We start from the raw sequence: 21,067 nt of genomic DNA, 5'->3' as shown, positions 1-21,067 counted from the left end.
TGCACAGCCTTTTAGAAGCCCAGATAAACGTTCCTGGGTGGTGTGCCCCACTCTTCGAGGCCAGCTGCAGTGCCGCCTCCTCCAGGAAGGCTTCCTTCCACCTTGGATCTCCCGAGCCCTTCTCTTGACCTCCCTTGGGGGCGCTGCTCCCATCGCACCCATATCGTGGTTGTCCTTATGCATGCCTCTGCTCTTCCACCAGACTGTGCTCCTGGGGGCAGGGATCGAGGGCTGCACATCCTGGTGTCCCCGACAGCAGGGGCTCACAAACGTAGGCCCACAGCTGCCTTAGGACCACCCCGGGAGCTTCCTCGAAGTACAGATCCTGGGCCCACTACTGGGGCTGAGTCTAGCTTGGGACTGGGAGTCTGCACTGGAAGGCGGCCGGGCTTCAGAACCTCTGCCCAGGGCAGGAGAGGTTGGCGTGGGGCTGAAGCGAGGGTGCCTGAGAGGCAAGGACAGGACGGCGGCTCACCACGGCTCTCCTCCCACGCCTGCAGGTTCGTGTGCGCTCAGCTGCCCAACCCCGTGCTGGAGAGCATCAGCGTCATCGACACGCCGGGCATCCTCTCCGGGGAGAAGCAGAGGATCAGCCGAGGTAAGTGAGGCAGCTGGTAGGGTTGGCTCTGGCTCTGTGCTGCGTCCTTTCTGGTACGTTCTCTGGCTTCCATACCAGGAGAGAGGCTCCTGGGGCCTTGCTGTCTCTTGATGAGCCGCTGCTGCCTCATGTGCTGTGTGGGGTCATCCTAGGCAAGGGTCCACTGCAGCTCAGGAGACAGCTAGCCTCGGTCTTCTCATCTGTGAAGTGGAGACGTCAGTGTCTGCATTATGCACCCCATTGGGTTTCTTCATGGGCCAGACCCTGGCTCGCTTCTGAAGTTCCTGCTGTCCCTGCCCCAGGAGCTTGCAGCTCTGCAGGGGAGACAAGTGCCTGCAGAGGACTCCAGCCAACAGCGTGAGGATGGCAGTGTGCTCTGGGGCGTGAGAGTCGGGAGCTGGGTATGTGAAAGCCCTTGAAAACTGCTCATTCCAGACAGATGTGGGGAGTTGTTCGCTGAGGGAGGCTGCCGGCATGCGGGCCGGGAGATGGAACTCAGGAGCCAGACCACCAGCGTCCTGGCCTGCCTCTGACGCTTCCTGGCAGGGTGACCTGGCGGCTTTCTTTCCTCCAGCTGGCTCAGCTGTAGAGTAGGGGACATACCTCTATCTTCTAGGGTTGTTTGAGGATTGAAAGAAATAATACAGGTAAAAAGCCTCCTACCTGGCACATAGCAAGTCCCCAGTAAACATGAGGTGCTATAGATCATCATCATCACTGGTTTTTTCCTAGCTCTAAAATACTAGATGGATACTGTAGAAATCTTGAAACTACAGCTCCCAGCTCCCCTCCCCCAGCCTCTCCTGCCACACCATGCTGTGTGCCCCAGATAGCCCCCAGCCCTTTCTGTGCCGCGTGCCGTATTGCTGGGAAGAAAAGCTGATGAAGCCACAGCCACCCCAGTCCTGGAGCTGGGAGCTGGGCAGGAGCCAGCTCGGCACTCAGAGGGCAGCTTCCGGGAAGGGAAGGCTTTGGACTGGCAAGAGCGCTCCGCAGCAGCCAGGACTCTGCCCTGAACTGACCTCAGGTGCCTGTCTACTTCCTCCTGCACGTGCCTGGGGCGAGGTGCATGGGGGGGTGCAAGGGCGACGGGGGCGTAGAACCCACGGCCCTGTGGGGAGGAGCATCTCCTTCTGGCCCACCTGCCCTTTGTAAGCACCCTGGCACCCTGTTCAGGGCCCCGTGGTCGGGGGGGAGGGTGCAGCGTGGGTGGCTCTCTGTCTTGTTTCTATTTGTTTCCCTAGATACTCCCTCTCTCCTGACCAGTCTCTACCCTCGTGCCGTAAGTCTTCCTCCAAGTTCATCCTGAGTTTAGGCCTAAAGGGCATTTACTGTTTCACACAGACAGCCTATATCTCCTCGAGGAAGGCTTGGAGAGCAGCCCAAATTCTCCACCTGAACTACCCAGGGGGTGGGTGGCTACACAAGGCTAGTGCAGCCTGACAGGTGGGTCCAGAGAGGACTCCAGCCTTCGGGGATTCCAGGGGCACTGGACTGGGAGTTTAGAGCATTGGCTTTTAGAACCTGTGGGTCTCCAGGTCACATTTTTCCCCTGAGCCTTAATGTCCCCGTGCATAACAAGGGGTAATGATACCCATCGCATGACCTCGTGAGATCCACAGATGGTAATGGAAACACAGACATCAGCTCTGGGTCTGGATCACAGTGAGCTCCCTTCTTTCCTCTTTATCTGCCATCCAGGGTCACCCTGTTAAACAACCCCAGGGTAATCTACATGAATGGCCTTCCTTGCAGTTGTGCAGTGCACAGCCTATGCAGCTGTATGTGGCAGCCCTGCTCCTAGGGAGTCCTGCCTTCCTCAGCTTCTGTTCCATTTCATTCTTTTCCTATCCCTCTGCCTTTTCTCCTGACTTTATCTTTGGACCTCAGTGGCTGCTCTACTGCAAACTGGGGGCTTGTTCTTCTTGCCCACCCTTCCTATTGCCTCCCACCCCATACCGACTACCACCAGGTCTCACCCCACCTCTGGGAGAAGTGATAGCCCTGTGTGTATCTAGGCAGACAAGTTTGTTCTCTGCCCTCCTGATTCTAGACTATAAATGCAGTTGCTGGCAAAAGTAGCCTGTGATAAAAACAAGAGCTGAGAGCTGGGCCGCCAGTCCTGCATCATCTGCCTGGGGCAGTGCTGACCCCAGCACTCCACAGAAACCAGGAAAGTTGGGTGGGGGGCAGGGATCAGACACCCTCAGATATCAGGGGAACCGCACATGAGAAAAGTTTGCCGTATGAAGACCCCCTCCTCATCTTTCACAATCAGCCGTAGAACTCAGCAGTTCAGTTTATACCTATACACATATGCACCCCCCATCTACACACATCACACCTCCCTCCACACCCCGCTCCCCACACATGCACACAAGTGTGTGCACGGAACCAAACGTGCTTCGCGTGGCTTCTCGCCCGGGGTTCTCAGAACTCTGGGTTTGGCCGCAGCACAGATTTGGTGCTTCTGGCTTTCCTCCAGCCCAGGGCCGGGCTGGGCCCCGTGGACAGTCCATGCACAGCCCTGCAGGAGGGCACCCGACCGAGGGGTGTATTAAGCCTGAAATCCAGCCCACGTTCCATTCACTGAGCCTGATGCCAGGGCATCGTTGTCACATCCACACAGAGCCACCTCTGGGCCGAGGCCTGATGTGCCACATTCTGGAAAGCCGGCTGCTCCCAGGGGGCTCCCCGGGCCTCAGGCTTCACGGGAAGGAGCAGTCAGGCCCCAGGCCACAGCTGGACGAAGTGTGGCCCCTCTGCCCGGACCTGGGGGGCTGTGTGTGTCTTGGGGGCAGAGCAGAAGCAAGGGACGTCCAGGAACCTGAGCCCGGGAAGTCCCAGGCCCACACTTGTCTCTGGATGTAGATGCATTGGAGTGGGTGGGAGAGGGGCAGGGAGGCAGTTCCTGGAAGTGACAGGATGCAGCCCAGGACTCATTACTGGGAAGAAGCAAGGATGCGGCAGAGGTGGGAGGGCTCCGGAAGCCTGAGTGTCCTCACACTTGGCAACCACATTTCCTGTCTGTTTCTCAGCTAGAAATCCCCACAGGCCCCACCCTAGAAAAGCAACCCCATGGCGTGTTGCACACATCACTCCCAGCGGACCCCCTCCTGTGCAGGTGAACTCAGGAGGGCCAGAGCAGGAAAACACTTGCCCAGGTCACAAAACTGGACTGGGAATTCTGGTCTCCTGCTTCCCCGTCCGGTGGCTTTTCAGCACGTTATCATGGCCTGCCTGCCCAGGAAGAACTCAAAGAAGAGGAATGAGGGCAAACTCTCATGTACAGCTTTCCCCTGGGGGACCCCGGAGGGTCTGGGCTGGTCCTCACAGCCTCCCATCCCTGGCATCCTCACTTAGGGGCCTCTGGGGGCATCACACGCGGGGACAGAGCGGCAGAGTCCCGACTCCCTTTAAAAGGGTGCGCTGGCAACTTGTGGCCATCTGGGAGACCTGGGGTGAGTCTGCTGGGCTCCTTTTCAAGGTGACTTCTGGGAGGCAAGTAGTGTGGCCTTTGTCATCTGAACTTTTCCCACATTTTGCAAACTGATGCCTTCTAATTTCTCTTTTGCTGAAATGTCTTTATACCTTGAAAGCTTTTGGGGGCAGGATGGGACCTTTTAAGTACCCACCACAAGTAAGTGCCTGGTTGGAGGGCTCAGCCCCCTGAGCTACAGCCTTGCGGGGCTCTGAGCCGAGAAGGGAATGCAGATGGAAGTAAGGATCTGGGTCCTAGGCCCGAGTTTGCCACCACCTGGCTGTGTGAGCTTGGGTGAGCCCCTTAACCTCTCTGTTCCCTCTCCCTTCCCTGTGTGTGCCTGTGTACCTCCTGGCACATGGAGCACTGTGAGGATCGAATGAGATCGTGTGGCTGAAAATACAAAGAAATGTGCTGCCTTGTCAGCACCCTTGCATTGCCTTTCTTTGTTTTTTTTTTTTTTGGCTGTGTCGGATCTTTGTTGCTGCCTGCGGGCTTTCTCTAGTTGCAGCGAGCGGGGGCTACTCTTTGTTGCAGTGCGCTGGGTTCTCTTGTTGCAGAGCACGGGCTCTAGGTGCACGGGCTGCAGTAGTTGTGGCAAGCGGGCTCAGTAGTTGTGGCGCATGGGCTTAGTTGCTCCGCGACATGTGGGATCTTCCCAGACCAGGGCTTGAACCCATGTCCCCTGCTTTGGCAGGTGGATTCTTAACCACTGCGCCACCAGGGAAGCCCCTGCACTGCCTTTCAGGCTGTGAAGGAAGCTGGTTGATGACTAAGGAGTTGCCGCACTTATTGTGTTTGTCTCATTGATATCCTCTTGCCTGGCATTACTTAGAAGTGCTTTCCTTCCATTCCACTGGAGCCTGGGGTCAGTGGGGAGAGCCCTAGCTCCCTGCAGGCTGCCCAGTCTCTGCTCCAGGTACCTGCACACCAGATCTTCCAGAGGCGGCAGACTTGCTACCCGCAATTCCAGGACAGCCAGCTTCGCCATCTGTCTCCTGGAGCCTGAATCTCCCACCACCCACTAGTCCATACCTTATGAGCCCTTGGGCTGCTGCAGGTGCTCAAGAGCTCCTATTCTGGGGCTCAGAGCCGTTCCCAGGACCAGTGAGGGAAAGGGGGCCTATCACCCTAGACGTCAGGGCAGAGACTCCAGACTGAGTCTAGGCCCTCCCTCCGCTATCTTGTTGTCATGGTTCTACCGTTGACCCCTCATCAGTCAGTCGTTTTTATTCCCATTTTCAGCTGAAAAAACTGAGGTTCAGACTTGCCTAAGGCCACACAGAGAATAAATGGGAGAGCCAACCCGTTCCCTTTTCCTTAATAGGTCCCGTCTGTGCCTTTCAGATGCTCCCATTCTTGGATACCCATAAGCCCAGTCTACAGAAATAATTAAATACCCAGCCTGGAGCCTGCTAGGCTCTGAATAGCCAGGATCAGGGAGGCTGAGCTTCAGAGGAAGCCCACAAAGTCATTGCTTGATTCTCATTTCCTCACAGCCACACCTGGGGAGAAAGCTTCCAGCATTACCCAGTTGGTAATTGGATAGCCAGCCTTTCCAGAGATACAAAATTTGCAAAAGTGGGAGGGTGAATAGGAGGCCTCTGTGCTTCTGAAATCCTAGAAAGGTTCGCAGAAGCCATCTGCCTGTTCTCAGGAAGGAGCTGGCTTCACATAGGCAGCCCAGGGCATTAAAGACAGCAGTCCCCAGCCTTCCTTCCCCCTGTCCTGCAAGAGCTTCCTTGTTTCTAATCTCCATCCATCCTGCTGTACTCCCCACCCTCATACCTTCAGTCTTAGAAGCAGGGAATTGTGAACTGAGAAAGGAAACTCAGAGATCTTCCAGTCCAACTCTGTGGATTAACAGGCAAAGAGACCAAGGACCAGAGAAGGGAGGCTACTGCCCAAGGACACACAGCAAATTAATAGCTGAGCAGAAACTAGAGGTGGGCTTGCCCGGGCCAGTGCTCCTCGGGTGACCCCTTCAGAGCACACCCAAGTCATGGAAACTGGTGCCTGGAAGGAGCTCTTTATAAAGGGGCAGAGCCATAGGAACAGCCAGGGTCACAGGCAAGCAGTCTCACCTGCATCCTCTTTGATTGGATCCTCACAGCCGCCCTCTGGCAGGGTCTGGTGGGTTCCAATTCAGAGAGCAGAAAACTGAGGCCCAGAGATGACCTGTTCACTGTCCCTGGGATGCAAAAGGCAGAACAGGGCTGACATTTCAGGTCTGTTCAGCAAATGCTGATAGAGCACCTACTGTGTGGGGGGCACCGTGCTGGGCACAGAGGAAGCTGGGAAGGATGAGCAGCCCCTGCCCCGCCCAGCTCCCTGTGCGGTGGGGGGAGGATAAATTCCTGGGTGAGCAGAGAGGCAAGGGCCTGCCTGAGGGGCACCTGAGCCAGCCGTGAGGACAGGAACGGACATGGGCCGGCCTATTCCGGCAGCACTGACCTGCTGCTGTCACTCTCCCGCCCCACCCCAAGTGGGGGCTGGTCCGCTTTTGCAGCTGAGGCTCCTCTTGCATGGCTGCTGCCATCTGGGGTTGGTGAGAGCTCAGGGGCCGGAAGCCTCTTCTCTGCAGCTTCTCTGGCCCCTTCGCTTCCCCCAGCCCGTGGAGGGCTGGCTGGAGTGCTGGGCTTAGGACAGGAAGACCTGTGTTCTGGTCCTGGCCCTCCCTCTGCTCGGTCCTGGGCACATCTCACCCACTTGCTTTGAGCCCTGTCAGTAAGTGCCCAGGGCTAGCTGCTGTGGCTGCACAGCCGGCTGTGAGCTGCTGCCACCAGCTGCCTGTGACCAGTGAGCCGGTGTGCTGAGCAGTGAGGGCTGAAATCTGCTGTACGGGAGGGAGGGAGGGAAGGAGGGAGGGAGGGCGCATCGCAGCTGCCCTCCCCGTGGTCTGCACCACCACGGCCAAAACCTTGTCAGGCTAGATTTGGAAACAGGTCTCAGCAGAAGGCCAGAGGCCTCTGAGCCCCCTGCCCTCCCCAGCTACAACTGAGGGCACGCCTGCAGGTTCCAGGCGCCAAGGCAGCCAGGCCGTGACCTGTTTTCCCGGTTGGGGTGGATGGGGCCCGGGAGTGAGTTTGCCCTGATTTTCTGAGCCCTCTGCCCGCCCTGCTGCCCACGGCTCTGACGGACTGCCTTCAGAAGGTGAGAGCTGCCCTCCACCTGGCTGTGCTGAGGGAGACTAAAAATAGCCTGGAGCCAGCCCTGGAAAGGGAGGAGACGGGAGGGGAGCGGGAGGCGGGGCGGGTAGGGGCACAGGTGCAGGACCGCTGCCAGCACGGCCTGTGCAGGGCCCCCAGGGCCCCGTGGCGGGGTCCAACCCTGACCCCCACAACATGCCAGCAATTTGGCTCTCCCCTCATCGCTGAACCTCAGGTTTCTCCTCTGGAAAGTGGGACTGTGCCTGCCTCAGAGGGTGGTGCGAAGGGGAAATGAGGTCATGATGTGAACTGAACCAGAAGCTCTGGGGTAGGCCCAGCCATCTGGGTTGTAACAGGCCTCTGGGGGATTCCGCTGTGCGCTCAAGTTGAGGACCACCGTTCCAGGCGAGCAGAGCTGCTTGTATCTAACTCAGTTGCAAAGCAGCTGCCTGATGACCTGCCCCGGTCTCTGATCCTCCTCTGTGAGGCAGGGCAGGAACTGCTGGCTTCTTCCTGTTGGCTGGGTCTCCCACTCAGTGGGGGCAATGAGCTTTGGGGCCTCAGGGTCTATGCCCCTGAAAGCCTGTGATGTTGGAACCCGGGGTCGTCGATCCCACCAGAGCCTAAGGAAGGGCTCCTACCTTCCTGCCAGAGGTGTGGCACTGGGGAGCAGCAGAAGGCCCAACACCTCCACCCTCATCCCAGTGCTGCTGTGTCTGGGCTGTGCGCCCTGGAGCAAGTCACTTTCCCTCTCTGAGCCTCACTTCCCCATGTACTGTCCTCTGTTTCATGGAAGAGGAGACTGAGGCACAGAGAGGTGAAGCTGCTTCCGCTGTTAAGGGTCAGTGAACATGAGGCTGAAGGTGCAGACTGTTGGCATGACCTCCCCCTCCAGGCCCTCCCAGATCCACTGCTACTTGGGGTTGAGCAGAGCAGGTGCTGTGGGGGTCCTGGAACCAGCCTGACCTGAAGCAGCTCAGTGCCAGATAACCAATGTGTGGCAGCCAGAGGTCTGTCCCATACTAGGGAAGAAACCCCTTGTGGTTTTAAGAGTTGGGGATTTGGGGGCTGCAGCTGATGAATAAGGAATGAAGCGAGCTTATGAGCAGGCATGAGAAGAAGTTGTGTGTCAGAGCCTCAGATTTCTTCCAGACCAGTGATGGGCATGGTCTGAACCATGGGACCTTGTTAAGAATTTCTGGGTCTTTATTCAAAATATATGTCCAGAGTTTCTTTTCCAGCAGGGCCCCTGGCTCCTAAATACAGTAAGCAAGGATAGGGGAGCTGGATGGTGGCTGTGTTTTATGGGGATAAGGATGTTAATAATAATAACTAGCATCTACTGAGCAGCTGCTAGGTGCTGGGCTGTGAGCATCTTTAGTGTTTAAAATTCTATGAACTAGATAGTATGCCCATTTATAGATGGAAAAACACTGACGCAGAGACATGTGGTAACTGGCTGAAGGCCAAATTGTGAAAATGTGGAGGAGCCGGATTTGAATCCAGATCTGCCTCCCAAGTCCATGTTATTTCTACTGCACCGGCTGCCTCCCCCAAAAACCCTACCCTCCGCCCCAAAGGCCCCGCCCCCTGACTCTGCTGTGTCGCAGGGTACGACTTTGCGGCAGTCCTCGAGTGGTTCGCCGAGCGGGTCGATCGCATCATCCTGCTCTTCGACGCCCACAAGCTGGACATCTCTGATGAGTTCTCAGAAGTCATCAAGGCCCTCAAGAACCACGAGGACAAGATGCGGGTGGTGCTGAACAAGGCGGACCAGATTGAGACGCAGCAGCTGATGCGGGTGTACGGGGCCCTCATGTGGTCCCTGGGGAAGATCGTGAACACCCCGGAGGTGATCCGGGTCTACATCGGCTCCTTCTGGTCCCGCCCCCTTCTCATCCCAGACAACCGGAAGCTCTTTGAGGCCGAGGAGCAGGACCTATTCAGAGACATCCAGAGTCTGCCGCGAAACGCTGCCCTGCGCAAGCTGAACGACCTCATCAAGAGGGCCAGGCTGGCCAAGGTGAGGCTACCTGGGGGGGTGGGGGGGATGGGCAGCATGGGCGGGGCCAATGGTTTGGGGTGGGGGGGGTTAGCTGCAAGAGCTGCGGGGGGAAGGGGGGCAGAGCAGGAGAGTGTGGTGTCAATGATCACAAGCCCTGGCGTCAGATGGCCAGATTGGACTCAACTCCACAGTTTACTGTGCATCCCGACCCCAGCAAGGCCCTTAGTTGTGCTGTGCCTGTTTCCACATAAGTAAAATGAAAGGGTTAGAAGAATAAAGAACGGAAAAGCCCTCATCACAGTGCCTGGCATCCTCAGAAGTGCTTTGTACACGTCAGCTGTTGTTACTGTCTTCCTCATCAACGTCATCACCAGAATTTCCATCCCTGTTATGCCTTGACCTTACCCTCCCCACAATCTCACCTTTCCCTGGGATTCAGCAAAACAACGTGCGTTGCAAGCAGCGGGAGAGAAAGAGGATGGAGACAGAAATAATTTCGGAAGTAGGAGCAGGAGGGGGGGGATCAATGGGAAGAGATGGGGTGAGAGCCGCCCTAGAGGGAAGGAAAGAACTGAGGTCTCCATGTGAACGTTTCTCTCCGCCCCTGTTATTCAGGTTCATGCCTACATCATCAGCTCTCTGAAGAAGGAGATGCCCTCGATGTTCGGAAAGGACAACAAGAAGAAGGAGCTGGTGAACAACCTGGCCGAGATTTATGGCCAGATCGAGCGGGAGCACCAGATCTCACCTGGGGACTTTCCCAACCTGAAGAGGATGCAGGTAACCAGGGTCTGGGGCCCCAGGAAAGGAGCAAGCCGGCTAAGCAGCCTGAGCTTGGAGGAGGCCACCCTTGGATTCCCTGCGTGGAAACTCAACCCAGAATCAGTAGGCAGGCCGGCAGATGGCCCTGGGTCTGCCCTTCCTGCTGGGCTGGCACTGGCCCAACGGGGGCCGTATCTGGGCCCAGGGAGAAACATGGAGCCCCAGCGCTCCCAGTGGGCAGCAGTGTTAGAGGATGTTCGGGGGTCTGATACCTCAAGTTCATGACCTTCCCCAGTCCTGGCCACCACAGGTTTGGAATCCTCACCACATCATGTGAAACAGGACAAGTCACCTGACATTCTCCTGACCCTGTATTGCTTAAGTTTACCACTGAGCTCCTCCTTGGGAGCAATTTGGGACATAAGCCACAGAGAAGCAGAAATCTGCCCAGGAGCTCACCATCTTTGGAGCATACCATGGGCCCCTCTCTTGGGCCAGGGTCAGTCACACATAGTTTCTTATGTGTGAAAAGTCGTCTGAGGGAGTTATTTCATCCTCCTTTTAGGATGAAACAGTCCTCTGAGGTAGGCATTTCATCCTCCTTTTACAGATGAGCAAACTGAGGTTTACAAAGGTAATTAACCTGCCTACGGTTTTAGTAATGTTTACACAGCCTGCAAGTAGAAACCCCAGGAGTGTCCAAGGTCTAAGGAAAAAACTACCACACCATACTAACTGGATCCTCTCTGACCCTCTCTCTTTTCATCTACATACTGAGGCTACAAAAATACCACCTTATATGGATACTGTGGGCGTATATCAGATAATATTGTGGGCGTATATCAGATAATACTTGCAAGGCACTTAGCATGGCCTGGCACCAACTATGCTCTTAAAATGCAGTAGCAAATTAGGTGAGATGTCACCAGTAGAGGAAGCTGCCTGATGAGCGCAAGGAACCTAGCTCTCTGCACAATTTTTGCAACTTCTCATGAGTAATTCTCATGTAATTATTTTAAAATGAAGGGCTTCCCTGGTAGCGCAGTGGTTAAGAATCCGCCTGCCAATGCAGGGGACAGGGGTTCAAGCCCCGGCCTGGGAAGATCCCACAGGCCGCAGAGCAACTAAGCCCGTGCGCCACAACTACTGAGCCTGCTCTCTAGAGGCCGTGAGCCACAACTACTGAAGCCCGCGCGCCTAGAGCCCGTGCTCCGCAACAAGAGAAGCCACCATAATGAGAAGCCCGCGCACCGCAACAAAGAGTAGTCCGCGCTCCCCGCAAATAGAGAAAGCCCGCACGCAGCAACGAAGACCCAAAGCAGCCAAAAATAAACAATAAAATAAATAAATGTATTAAAAAATAAAATATAAAAATGAAAAGTTTTTAAGAATTAGGGAATTAGGAAAAACTAGCAGCAGATGTAGTAGTAATATTGTTTTTGCTCTTGTTGCTTTTAGGGTTTCAGAATATCAGTATAGTCCCAAATACGCATTTTTAATTTCCTATCTAGTAAAATAAAAAGAAAGAAAGAATAGACATCCAAAGCATGCATTTGTTCATGTATGCATTCATTCCTATAACCACCTACCGGGAGCCAGTCACTACTTTCAGAATTGTTTCAACTTTCAGTTTCTCTTTGTATTAAGAATTTAATGATCTGTAAGCAAACATTTGGGGAAGATGACATTTGAAAGGGACCATATGACTTTTTAATGTGAGGAATTCTTTTGCAACATAAATGGTTTCACCTTCTCACTCGTTTGCCTGTCTGACGTCAGTTTCTGTTAGGGATGCTGGATCATGTAAATGGCTGTCCGGTGGGGGCATATGTGTGGGCTGATGGGAGCAACCCTCACATCCTCTGGAAGATACTGGGACCCCCTAGTTGGGAGCCCACCAAACACGCTGAGATGTGGACAGGCTGGGAGAGACAGGGACCTTAGGAGGTCGTGCTGAGGGCAGGATAAAAGGCTTCTCAGCTCCACCGTCCCCCCCCCAGCCCCCCCAGCCTCCCTGGTCCAGCCCTGCCCTAGAAGGGAGGTGAGAATGCCCAGGCTCACACTTGGTCTTGAAATGTAGCCGTGGGTGTTTTCTGAATTTTTCTGCAGTGAACTCAGCGTGCTTGTCCTGAGACTGTCCCCTGTGCACTGGCCTCATCCCAGTGTCCTGAGATTGCTGTGGCCAGAGCCAGGGTGGGAGCGGGAAACTCTTGTCTTATCATTATAGAGGCAAAGGAGAAGCTGGATGCTTGAAACTCAGGACCTTTCAAAACGGCAAAGACATGCAAAGCAGAACATATTTCTTTTACTGTGTGCTGTGGGGGTCATGGGAAGTCAAGGAGGGGAGCTGTTGCCCGTGCCTACTGAGTTGGAACCCTCAGGGAGAAGCCAGTAGTCACCTTATCTTTGATAAAGGAGGCAGGAATGTACAGTGGAGAAAGGACAGCCTCTTCAATAAGTGGTGCTGGGAAAACTGGACAGGTACATGTATAAGTATGAGATTAGATCACTTCTTAACACCATACACAAAAATAAGCTCAAAATGGATTAAAGACCTAAATGTAAGGCCAGAAACTAGCAAACTCTTAGAGGAAAACATAGGCAGAACACTCTATGACATAAATCACAGCAAGATCCTTTTTGACCCACCTTCTAGAGAAATGGAAATAAAAACAAAAATAAACAAATGGGATCTAATGAAAGTTCAAAGCTTTTGCACAGCAAAGGAAACCATAAACAAGATGAAAAGACAACCCTCAGAATGGGAGAAAATATTTGCAAATGAAGCAACTGACAAAGGATTAATTTCCAAAATATACAAGCAGCTCATGCAGCTCAATAACAAAAAAACAAACAACCCAATCCAAAAATGGGCAGAAGACCTAAATAGACATTTCTCCAAAGAAGATATACAGATTGCCAACAAACACATGAAAGGATGCTCAACATCACTAATCATTAGAGAAATGTAAATCAAAACTACAATGAGGTATCACCTCACACCAGTCAGAATGGCCATCATCAAAAAATCTAGAAACAATAAATGCTGGAGAGGGTGTGGAGAAAAGGGAACACTCTTGCACTGCTGGTGGGAATGTGAATTGGTTCAGCCACTATGGAGAACAGTATGGAGGTTCCTTAAAAAACTACAAATAGAACTACCATATGACCCAGCAATCCCACTACAGGGCATATACCCAGAGAAAACCAAAATTCAAAAAGAGTCATGTACCAAAATGTTCACTGCAGCTCTATTTACAATAGCCCGGAGATGGAAACAACCTAAGTGCCCATCATCGGATGAATGGATAAAGAAGATGTGGCACATATATACGATGGAATATTACTCAGCCATAAAAAGAAACGAAATTGAGCTATTTGTAATGAGGTGGATAGACCTAGAGTCTGTCATACAGAGTGAAGTAAGTCAGAAAGAGAAAGACAAATACCGTAGGCTAACACATATATGTGGAATTTAAGGGAAAAAAATGTCATGAACAACCTAGGGGTAAGACAGGAATAAAGACACAGACCTACTGGAGAACGGACTTGAGGATATGGGGAGGGGGAAGGGTGAGCTGTGACAAAGCGAGAGAGAGGCATGGACATAATATACACTACCAAACGTAAGGTAGATAGCTAGTGGGAAGCAGCCGCATAGCACAGGGATATAAGCTCCGTGCTTGGTGACCGCCTGGAGGGGTGGGATAGGGAGGGTGGGCGGGAGGGAGACGCAAGAGGGAAGAGATATGGGAACATATGTATATGTATAACTGATTCACTTTGTTATAAAGCAGAAACTAACACACAATTGTAAAGCAATTATACTCCAATAAAGATGTTAAAAAAAAAAAAGAAAGAAAACTCTCTCCAGATAATCCCGAGAGCATCCTGATTAAGAACTGCTGGCTTAGGAATGACCTGTGGCTTCTACCATGATTTGTTTCTAGTTGCCTAGGCCTCCATTTTTCCTTCCCTAAATAGTGATAGCATGTGATTTCCCACTTGCAGAAGGTCACGGGGGAGTGAATGAGATAATTAACGTAGTGAAAGCACTTCCAGCGTTCTTGAGTATAACCCTTATTGAAGTAGACACCCGCATGACTCAGTCTCAGAGGGGTACAGCATTCAAGAACCACTCACTGTTCAATAGCCAAAACTAACTTAAAGAGAAATTTAATTATAGTCATCCCTCGGTAACCACAGGGGATTGGTTCCAGGACCCTCCACAGATACCGAAATCCATGGATGCTCAAGTTCCTTATATAGAAGGGTGAGGTACAGCTGGCCCTCTTGTATCCACAGATGCAGAACCCTCGGATACACAGAGCTGACTGTATTTGCTTTCTAGAACGCTGGAGGAAATCCAAATGAATCCGACCAGTAATGGTTAAATTTCCCTTCCTTCTCCAACCCCTGCAACGACTTTCTCTCTTGAAAAATCCAGCAAGAGCCAACGTGCCTTTTTTCTCCTCCTCTCATATCTTTTGTGGATCTCCTTCCATTGTCTTCTGTCCTCACCTTCTTTCTTCTCTCTCTTTCTGCAGGACCAGCTGCAGGCCCAGGACTTCAGCAAATTCCAGCCACTGAAAAGCAAGCTGCTGGAGGTGGTGGACGACATGCTGGCCCATGACATTGCGCAGCTCATGGTGCTGGTGCGCCAGGAGGAGACACAGCGGCCCGCCCAGATAGTGAAGGGCGGAGCATTTGAGGGCACTCTGCATGGCCCCTTCGGGCACGGCTATGGGGAGGGGGCTGGGGAGGGCATCGATGATGCTGAGTGGGTGGTGGCCAGGGACAAACCCATGTACGATGAGATCTTCTACACCCTGTCCCCGGTGGATGGCAAGATCACGGGCGCCAATGCCAAGAAGGAGATGGTGCGCTCCAAGCTGCCCAACAGCGTGCTGGGTAAGATCTGGAAGCTGGCCGACATCGACAAGGATGGCATGTTGGATGACGAGGAGTTCGCACTGGCTAACCACCTCATCAAGGTGAAGCTGGAGGGCCATGAGCTGCCCAACGAGCTGCCCGCCCACCTCATACCCCCGTCCAAGAGGAAAGCCACCGAGTGATGGGGGGCGGGGAGGTCCAGAGCAGGCAGGAGTTAGAGGAGATGGGAGAGGCGATCACACACACACACACACACGTTGGGAACAGCACTGCGGTTAAGGGGACAGTGATCCCTAGGTCTCCAGGTGGATCTTCGTGTGGACACATCTCCAAGTTCTCGGCGTTGCCTGAGGCACCGGAGCGCTCCCAGGGTCCCGGGTATCAAGCCTAGGTCTCCAACCCTCTTTCCCTCCCCTATTCCACTGCCCAGAGACCCGCCTTCTCCCACAGAGGGGGCAGTTCACTCACCCACAGATGGCCCACCTACCTCCAGATTCCCCGGACTCAGAGCATATGGAAAAGGCTTCTCACTTAATAGACAATCCACTTTTTTTCTGTGCTTTCTCCCCCCTCTTTGGCTTCCTCATATGAAGTCTGCTCTGGGGCCAGGAGATGGGAGGGGAGGGGAGCTGCGGCAGGGAGGGGAGGGGAGGAGGGAAGCGTCCTCAGCGAACCAAGCCCCAGACTTGAAGACACGTGGCCCCGAGCCCGGTTCTCTCCCAGGCTTAGGCTCTGACTGCCTTGGCAGGCCTGGCTTTGAAACCTGCTTGCGCTTCACTTCAAAGAATCCCAGAACCAGAGAGAGAAGGGAAAAACTCGGCGGGAAAGAAAGCAAAGAAACTGTTCTGTCATCCTCTGCTCTCATAGCCAGTCAAGGTGGGTTTTATTCCACAGATTCTGGGACATTCATATTTTTTCCCACCTGGCCTCTATGTATCGATGCTTGTACTCGACTCACATTTATCCAGCCTCTTCTGAGTGCCAGGAGCCGTGTTAGGCACTTTATATACATTATCCCATGTGGTCCTCACCACGCTCCGAGGAAGTATGTGTTAGTCCCTCCAATTTGCAGAGAGGAGCCTGAGACTCGAGTTCAGGTGACCCTCCCAGGGTCACAGAACTCACATGTGATAGGGCGAGGGCCACAGACGCTGCCCTCTGCTGGGATGTGCGGGATCCCAGCGTTTCTGGCTGATGATAGACTGCGGCAGATAAGCTGAGCACACAGCCCCCTCGTGGCCTCCCGGAGCGGGCTGGCGAGGGAGAAGGGCCAGCCAGCATCTGGTGGGCCATCAGTCTGGCCATCTGTCACAGCACAGAAGCAAACCGTGCCTTCCGGCGACGCTCCCCATGTTCCTAAAATCGCAGAAGCCCGACAGCACCAGCGGGAGAGTGGGCTGGCCTGTTGGGTGCTGTTTGCCTGTCTCTGCTCTGCCTCCCACCCAGTAGCCTGAATCATCCCAGCTCAAATGCAGCCACCAACTCTTACCCAGTGGGACCTCCTGCTGATTCTCTGAAGGCCAGTTTGGGAGGTCTAAGGTCGTGTTCCCTGCAGGACCCCCGGGAGTCCGCGGTGTCCTCGGCAAATCCCCACCGTTCCCGGTGCCCTACAGTCTTCCTCATGGTCTCTCCCTTGGCTTGCTTCGCAGCCACTGACTCAGTCACTTTGTATGCCATGCTCCTACTGTGATGGAAAACGAAAACAAGTATAACTTATTTTGTATCTATGTTGAGACTATATAGAGACTATTCTGTGTATCTACGATGTGCTTACTACTGCAGTGCGTTTGTCCTCAGTGTTCATGTCAATATAGCACACTTATCCTTTGGTACACGCTTGGCCGCAGAGCATCATTCCGTGGGAGGCTGAGGAGAGGAGCTGGACTCTTACTCGGGCATCTTGGGCAGAGGATCGGGGCCGCCCATAGCCAGCATCCACAAGTAGCGTCCCATTGGCCTGGTGCCTCTCCAGGCCCGTTGCCCTGGTGGAACCCCACTGACACTCTGGACAGAAGATGGTCCCCAACTCCTGGGGTTCCTTCTGCATCCGTACATTTCTCTTTCTCATGAAATGAACACCAAAGGAAAACCAAGGCAGAGAGGTCTGACCTCCTCTAACTCAAGGGCCAAGCCCAGCAAAGGGACCATTTCTCACCTCTTCGCCTTTACTTGAGCCGAAGGAGAAATGGGAAGGAGACAGCAGAGGGAGGGGAGGTTTCTGTCATTATTTTAGATAAAAGGGGGTGTCTGTCCCCTCACCCCAACGCCTCGTGGACACATGTGCCACCTTCCTGCCTGTCTCCCCTCCCTTCCTCAGGACTCCACCCCGGAGAGATCTGGGAGGCATGTGGGAGTTCGTGTTGCCATCTGCTGAGAAAGAGGAGATGGGGCTTGAGGCCCCTCCCCACGGGTGAGGGGACAGATGAGGGACACTTCCTCTGGGGCTGTCCCTCTGCCCCTGCTGCCTCGACCTACTGACCTCTTGTGGGCTCTGGAGGCCTGCAGAGATCCCCTGCCTCAGCCTCGAAAACATGTAATGTGGACAGCAGAGCCACGTCACAGCAGTCTCACCGGCAAGAACCCCCAGAGGCTCCGCTGGCCTGTCGCTCCTTCCCCCAAACTCAGCCTGGGCCACAGAAATGCTCAGACAGGAAGAGCCACGCCCTCTGCCCCTGTGTCCAGAAAGCCTGCCCCTGGCACCTGAGGACTAAGCCATGACCAAAGCCCAGTCACGTACAGGGGACGCTGCTGCCACAGCAGGGCCTGGCCTCCGTTTTCAGGGTGGGAAGAGGTTTCCCTGAGTCACCCCACTCCCATTTGTCCCTTCTGTTCCAAGAATCTACATTTATGTGTTGGCTGGTCAGAATTAGCACAGCCATGTGGGGGGAATAGGCTTATTTCCCCTATGAGATGTTAACTAGCCTCTATACATATTCAATCTTTTATTCTTTAATTTGTCCATCCATCCATTTATCCATCAAGTCATCGTTTCATTCAGAAGACACTGAGAATCTCCTGCCCTAAGATGAGGTTCATACATCCATTGAGCCATTCAAAAACACTTGATAAATGCCGCTTGCGCAGGGGGCAAGTCCTAGACGGAGCCAATCAGATTCCAGCTCTCAAAGAGCTCACAGCCTAATGGGGAAGTGAGACATTTACACAAACATCGATAATACAATGAGGGACCATGACAGGTCCTGGGATGGGGGAGTGCCGGAAAAGTGGAGGCTCACGAGAGTCAGAAATGGCCTCCAACTGGAGAGAAGGTGGTCAGAGAAAGCCTGGGGCAAGGGTGGGGCACTTGAGCTGAACCCGAAACATTCTGGAGTCTGCCTCTTGTGCCCATCTCTCTTCTCTAATCCAAGGAAGACAGGATTTTTATACAAAAGTAAACACATCGCATTCCCAGCCCACAAAATCATGACTGACTCGGAACCGCTGATGTATTTGAGGAAAAGCATGATGAGAATTTTGTCCCTGGGGACTGTGCTGGTTTTTTCACAGGCCATTTCAAGTAAAAATTTTATCAGTATCTTTCAAGTTGAAATTTTCAGTGCTTGGAGAAAAAGAAAAATGGTAACAGGGATGGTAAGTTATCCCAGCTGGAGCCATGAGGGAAATGGAGGTTGTAAGGGACATGGCTCTCCGCTCGACCTCCCCCTGGAGGTCATTAATGCTGTTCCCCACAGTGTGGTTCTCAGGTCCTTCTGGCACAGGGAGGACCGAACTTTCTACTTCTTTAAAGTTAAGGAAAACGTAAATAAGACGGAAAGACAACCCTTAGAATGGGAGAAAAGATTTGCAAATGAAGCAACCGACAAAGGATTAATCTCCAAAATTTACAAGCAGCTCATGCAGCTCAATATCAAAAAAACAAACAACCCAATCCAGAAATGGGCAGAAGACCTAAATAGACATTTCTCCAAAGAACATATACAGACTGCCAACAAACACATGAAAGAATGCTCAACGTCACTAATCGTTAGAGAAATGCAAATCAAAAGTACAATGAGGTATCACCTCACACTGGTCAGAATGGCCATCATCAAAAAATCTACACATAATAAATGCTGGAGAGGGTGTGGAGGAAAGGGAACCCTCTTGCACTGGTGGTGGGAATGTAAATTGATACAGCCACTATGGAGAACAGTATGGAGGTTCCTTAAAAAACTAAAAATAGAACTACCATACGACCCAGCAATCCCACTACTGGGCATATACCGTGAGAAAACCATAATTCAAAAGGAGTCATGTACCACAATGTTCATTGCAGCTCTATTTACAATAGCCAGGACATGGAAGCAACCTAAGCGTCCATCGACAGATGAATGGATAAAGAAGATGTGGCACATACATACAATGGAATATTACTCAGCCATAAAAAGAAAGGAAATTGAGTTATTTGTAGTGAGGTGGATGGACCTAGAGTCTGTCATACAGAGTGAAGTAAGTCAGAAAGAGGAAAACAAATACCGTATGCTAACACATATATATGGAATCTAAAAAAAAAAAAAAAAAAAGGTTCTGAAGAACCTAGGGGCAGGACAGGAATAAACTTGAGGACCCAGGGAGGGGGAAGGCTAAGCTAGGACGAAGTGAGAGAGTGGCATGGACATATATACACTATCAAATGTAAAATAGATAGCTAGTGGGAAGCAGCCGCATAGCAAGGGAGATCAGCTTGGTGCTCTGTGACCACCTAGAGGGGTGGGATAGGGAGGGTGGGAGGGAGACGCAAGGGTGAGGAGATATGGGGATATATGTATATGTATAGCTGATTCACTTTGTTATAAAGCAGAAAGTAACACACCATTGTAAAGCAATTAGACTCCAGTAAAAATGTTAAAAAAAAAAAAAAAGGTGAGCTGCATGACTTGCTTTGGCTCGCGAGATATGGTGGTCGACGACGTGTCCCCTCCTGGCGGAAACAAGCATGCGGTTTGCCACATTCTGCTTCCCTTGCCTGGTCGGGAATGCACGTGGGAGCCTTAGTGAGCCCAAGTTCCTGGGTCACTCTGAAATCCCTTACCAGTCTGCACTGGACAGGTGGCACGAGCAAGATGTGAACTCTAGTGATTTTAATTTTAAGCCGCTGACAGTCATGGGCTATTTATCACCCAGCATCACCGAGACTATCACAGCCAAAATACCTGCTAAGTTCTTCCAAAAGTTTAGTCCATTGAGTAAGTGTAAAGGAAAGTCTTCTAGGAGATTGAGTTTCTGCTTTCTCCAGAACCAAGTTCACCTGAAGCTCAAGGCTTAAGTGATTTACACAAAGCCTTTTAGTGTCTGAGCCATATTCTGCAATGTCCCAGCCCCAGCCCTTCCATATCGCTTTTTAAGCCGGAGAACTTTGCACTAATGGAGGCAAATGCTGATAGGCCCTGTCTTCTTTCTGTGATAATATAGACGCTGGGGATTGAATGGGCATTTGTCTGCCTAGAGCTAAACAGAGAGTGCACGGGTTGGAGAGAGAAGAACTACAATCCCCAGACTCCCTTGCAGCCAGGCTCAGGATGTGGTTTAGGTCCGCCAACCAGATGTACTCGTGGGAGAGTTTGCTGAAGCAGATCATGCCAGAGGTGGACCCAGCAGCTAACACAGAAGCTTCCTGACTTCACAGCTTCCTTTTCATGCTCAAGAAGCTAGAGGCCTTGCTTGTGAGGTCAGATGAAGCAGTGGCCTGCACTAGTGACAGCACAGCAAATGATCGTATGCCACCTAACCAGAGGGCCTGAGCACTACTGAGACGTGCAGACGGGACCCAGGCTGCAACAGGGCAGGCTTCCTGGAGGGGTGTGTGGGGGTGTGTGTGTATGTGTGTGCTGGGAGGATACCCTGAAGTGGTTCTTGCAGGATAAGTGAGGAAGGGAGGGAATCACTCTCCAGAGAGAGTGATGACTGGGGAATTTTCAAAGTAATAGTCCCTTTCTAAGAATCCAGGGGGTACGAACGTGTGTACTTCGAATACTTGAGACTATAAAATAAGGAAATGGTAAAAAAAATAGCAGTTCTATCTCCTCCCTTAGAATTTCATGGGGAGAGTTTTCCCCAACCCCTTCCCAGGAAACGTGATTAAAGCATAATAGCGACAACCATGGCGTGAGGGCTGGTCAGCATGTACACATCTCATTACCCAGAGAAGACGTGGGAAGTGCAAGGACTGGGGCTCAGGC

The 21,067-nt window shown here is 52.6% G+C and overlaps 1 protein-coding gene across 1 annotated transcript in view; it reads left to right on the top strand.

Annotated features, from left to right (window-relative positions):
* The window catches only part of EHD3 (EH domain containing 3), a 31,112-nt gene extending 14,392 nt beyond the window's left edge, over positions 1-16,720 (top strand). Inside the window, exons 3-6 of the mRNA XM_067703334.1 lie at positions 501-598; positions 8,839-9,251; positions 9,849-10,013; positions 14,543-16,720. Coding sequence (XP_067559435.1) covers positions 501-598; positions 8,839-9,251; positions 9,849-10,013; positions 14,543-15,070 — 1,204 coding nt within the window. The 3' untranslated portion in view covers positions 15,071-16,720. The remainder of the gene's footprint in view (positions 1-500; positions 599-8,838; positions 9,252-9,848; positions 10,014-14,542) is intronic.
* The last annotated feature ends 4,347 nt before the right edge of the window (positions 16,721-21,067 follow it).

This window comes from Pseudorca crassidens, chromosome 14, assembly GCF_039906515.1.
Source record: "Pseudorca crassidens isolate mPseCra1 chromosome 14, mPseCra1.hap1, whole genome shotgun sequence".
Taxonomy (NCBI): Eukaryota; Metazoa; Chordata; class Mammalia; order Artiodactyla; family Delphinidae; genus Pseudorca; species Pseudorca crassidens.
This window is presented reverse-complemented; position numbering and strand designations above follow the sequence as displayed.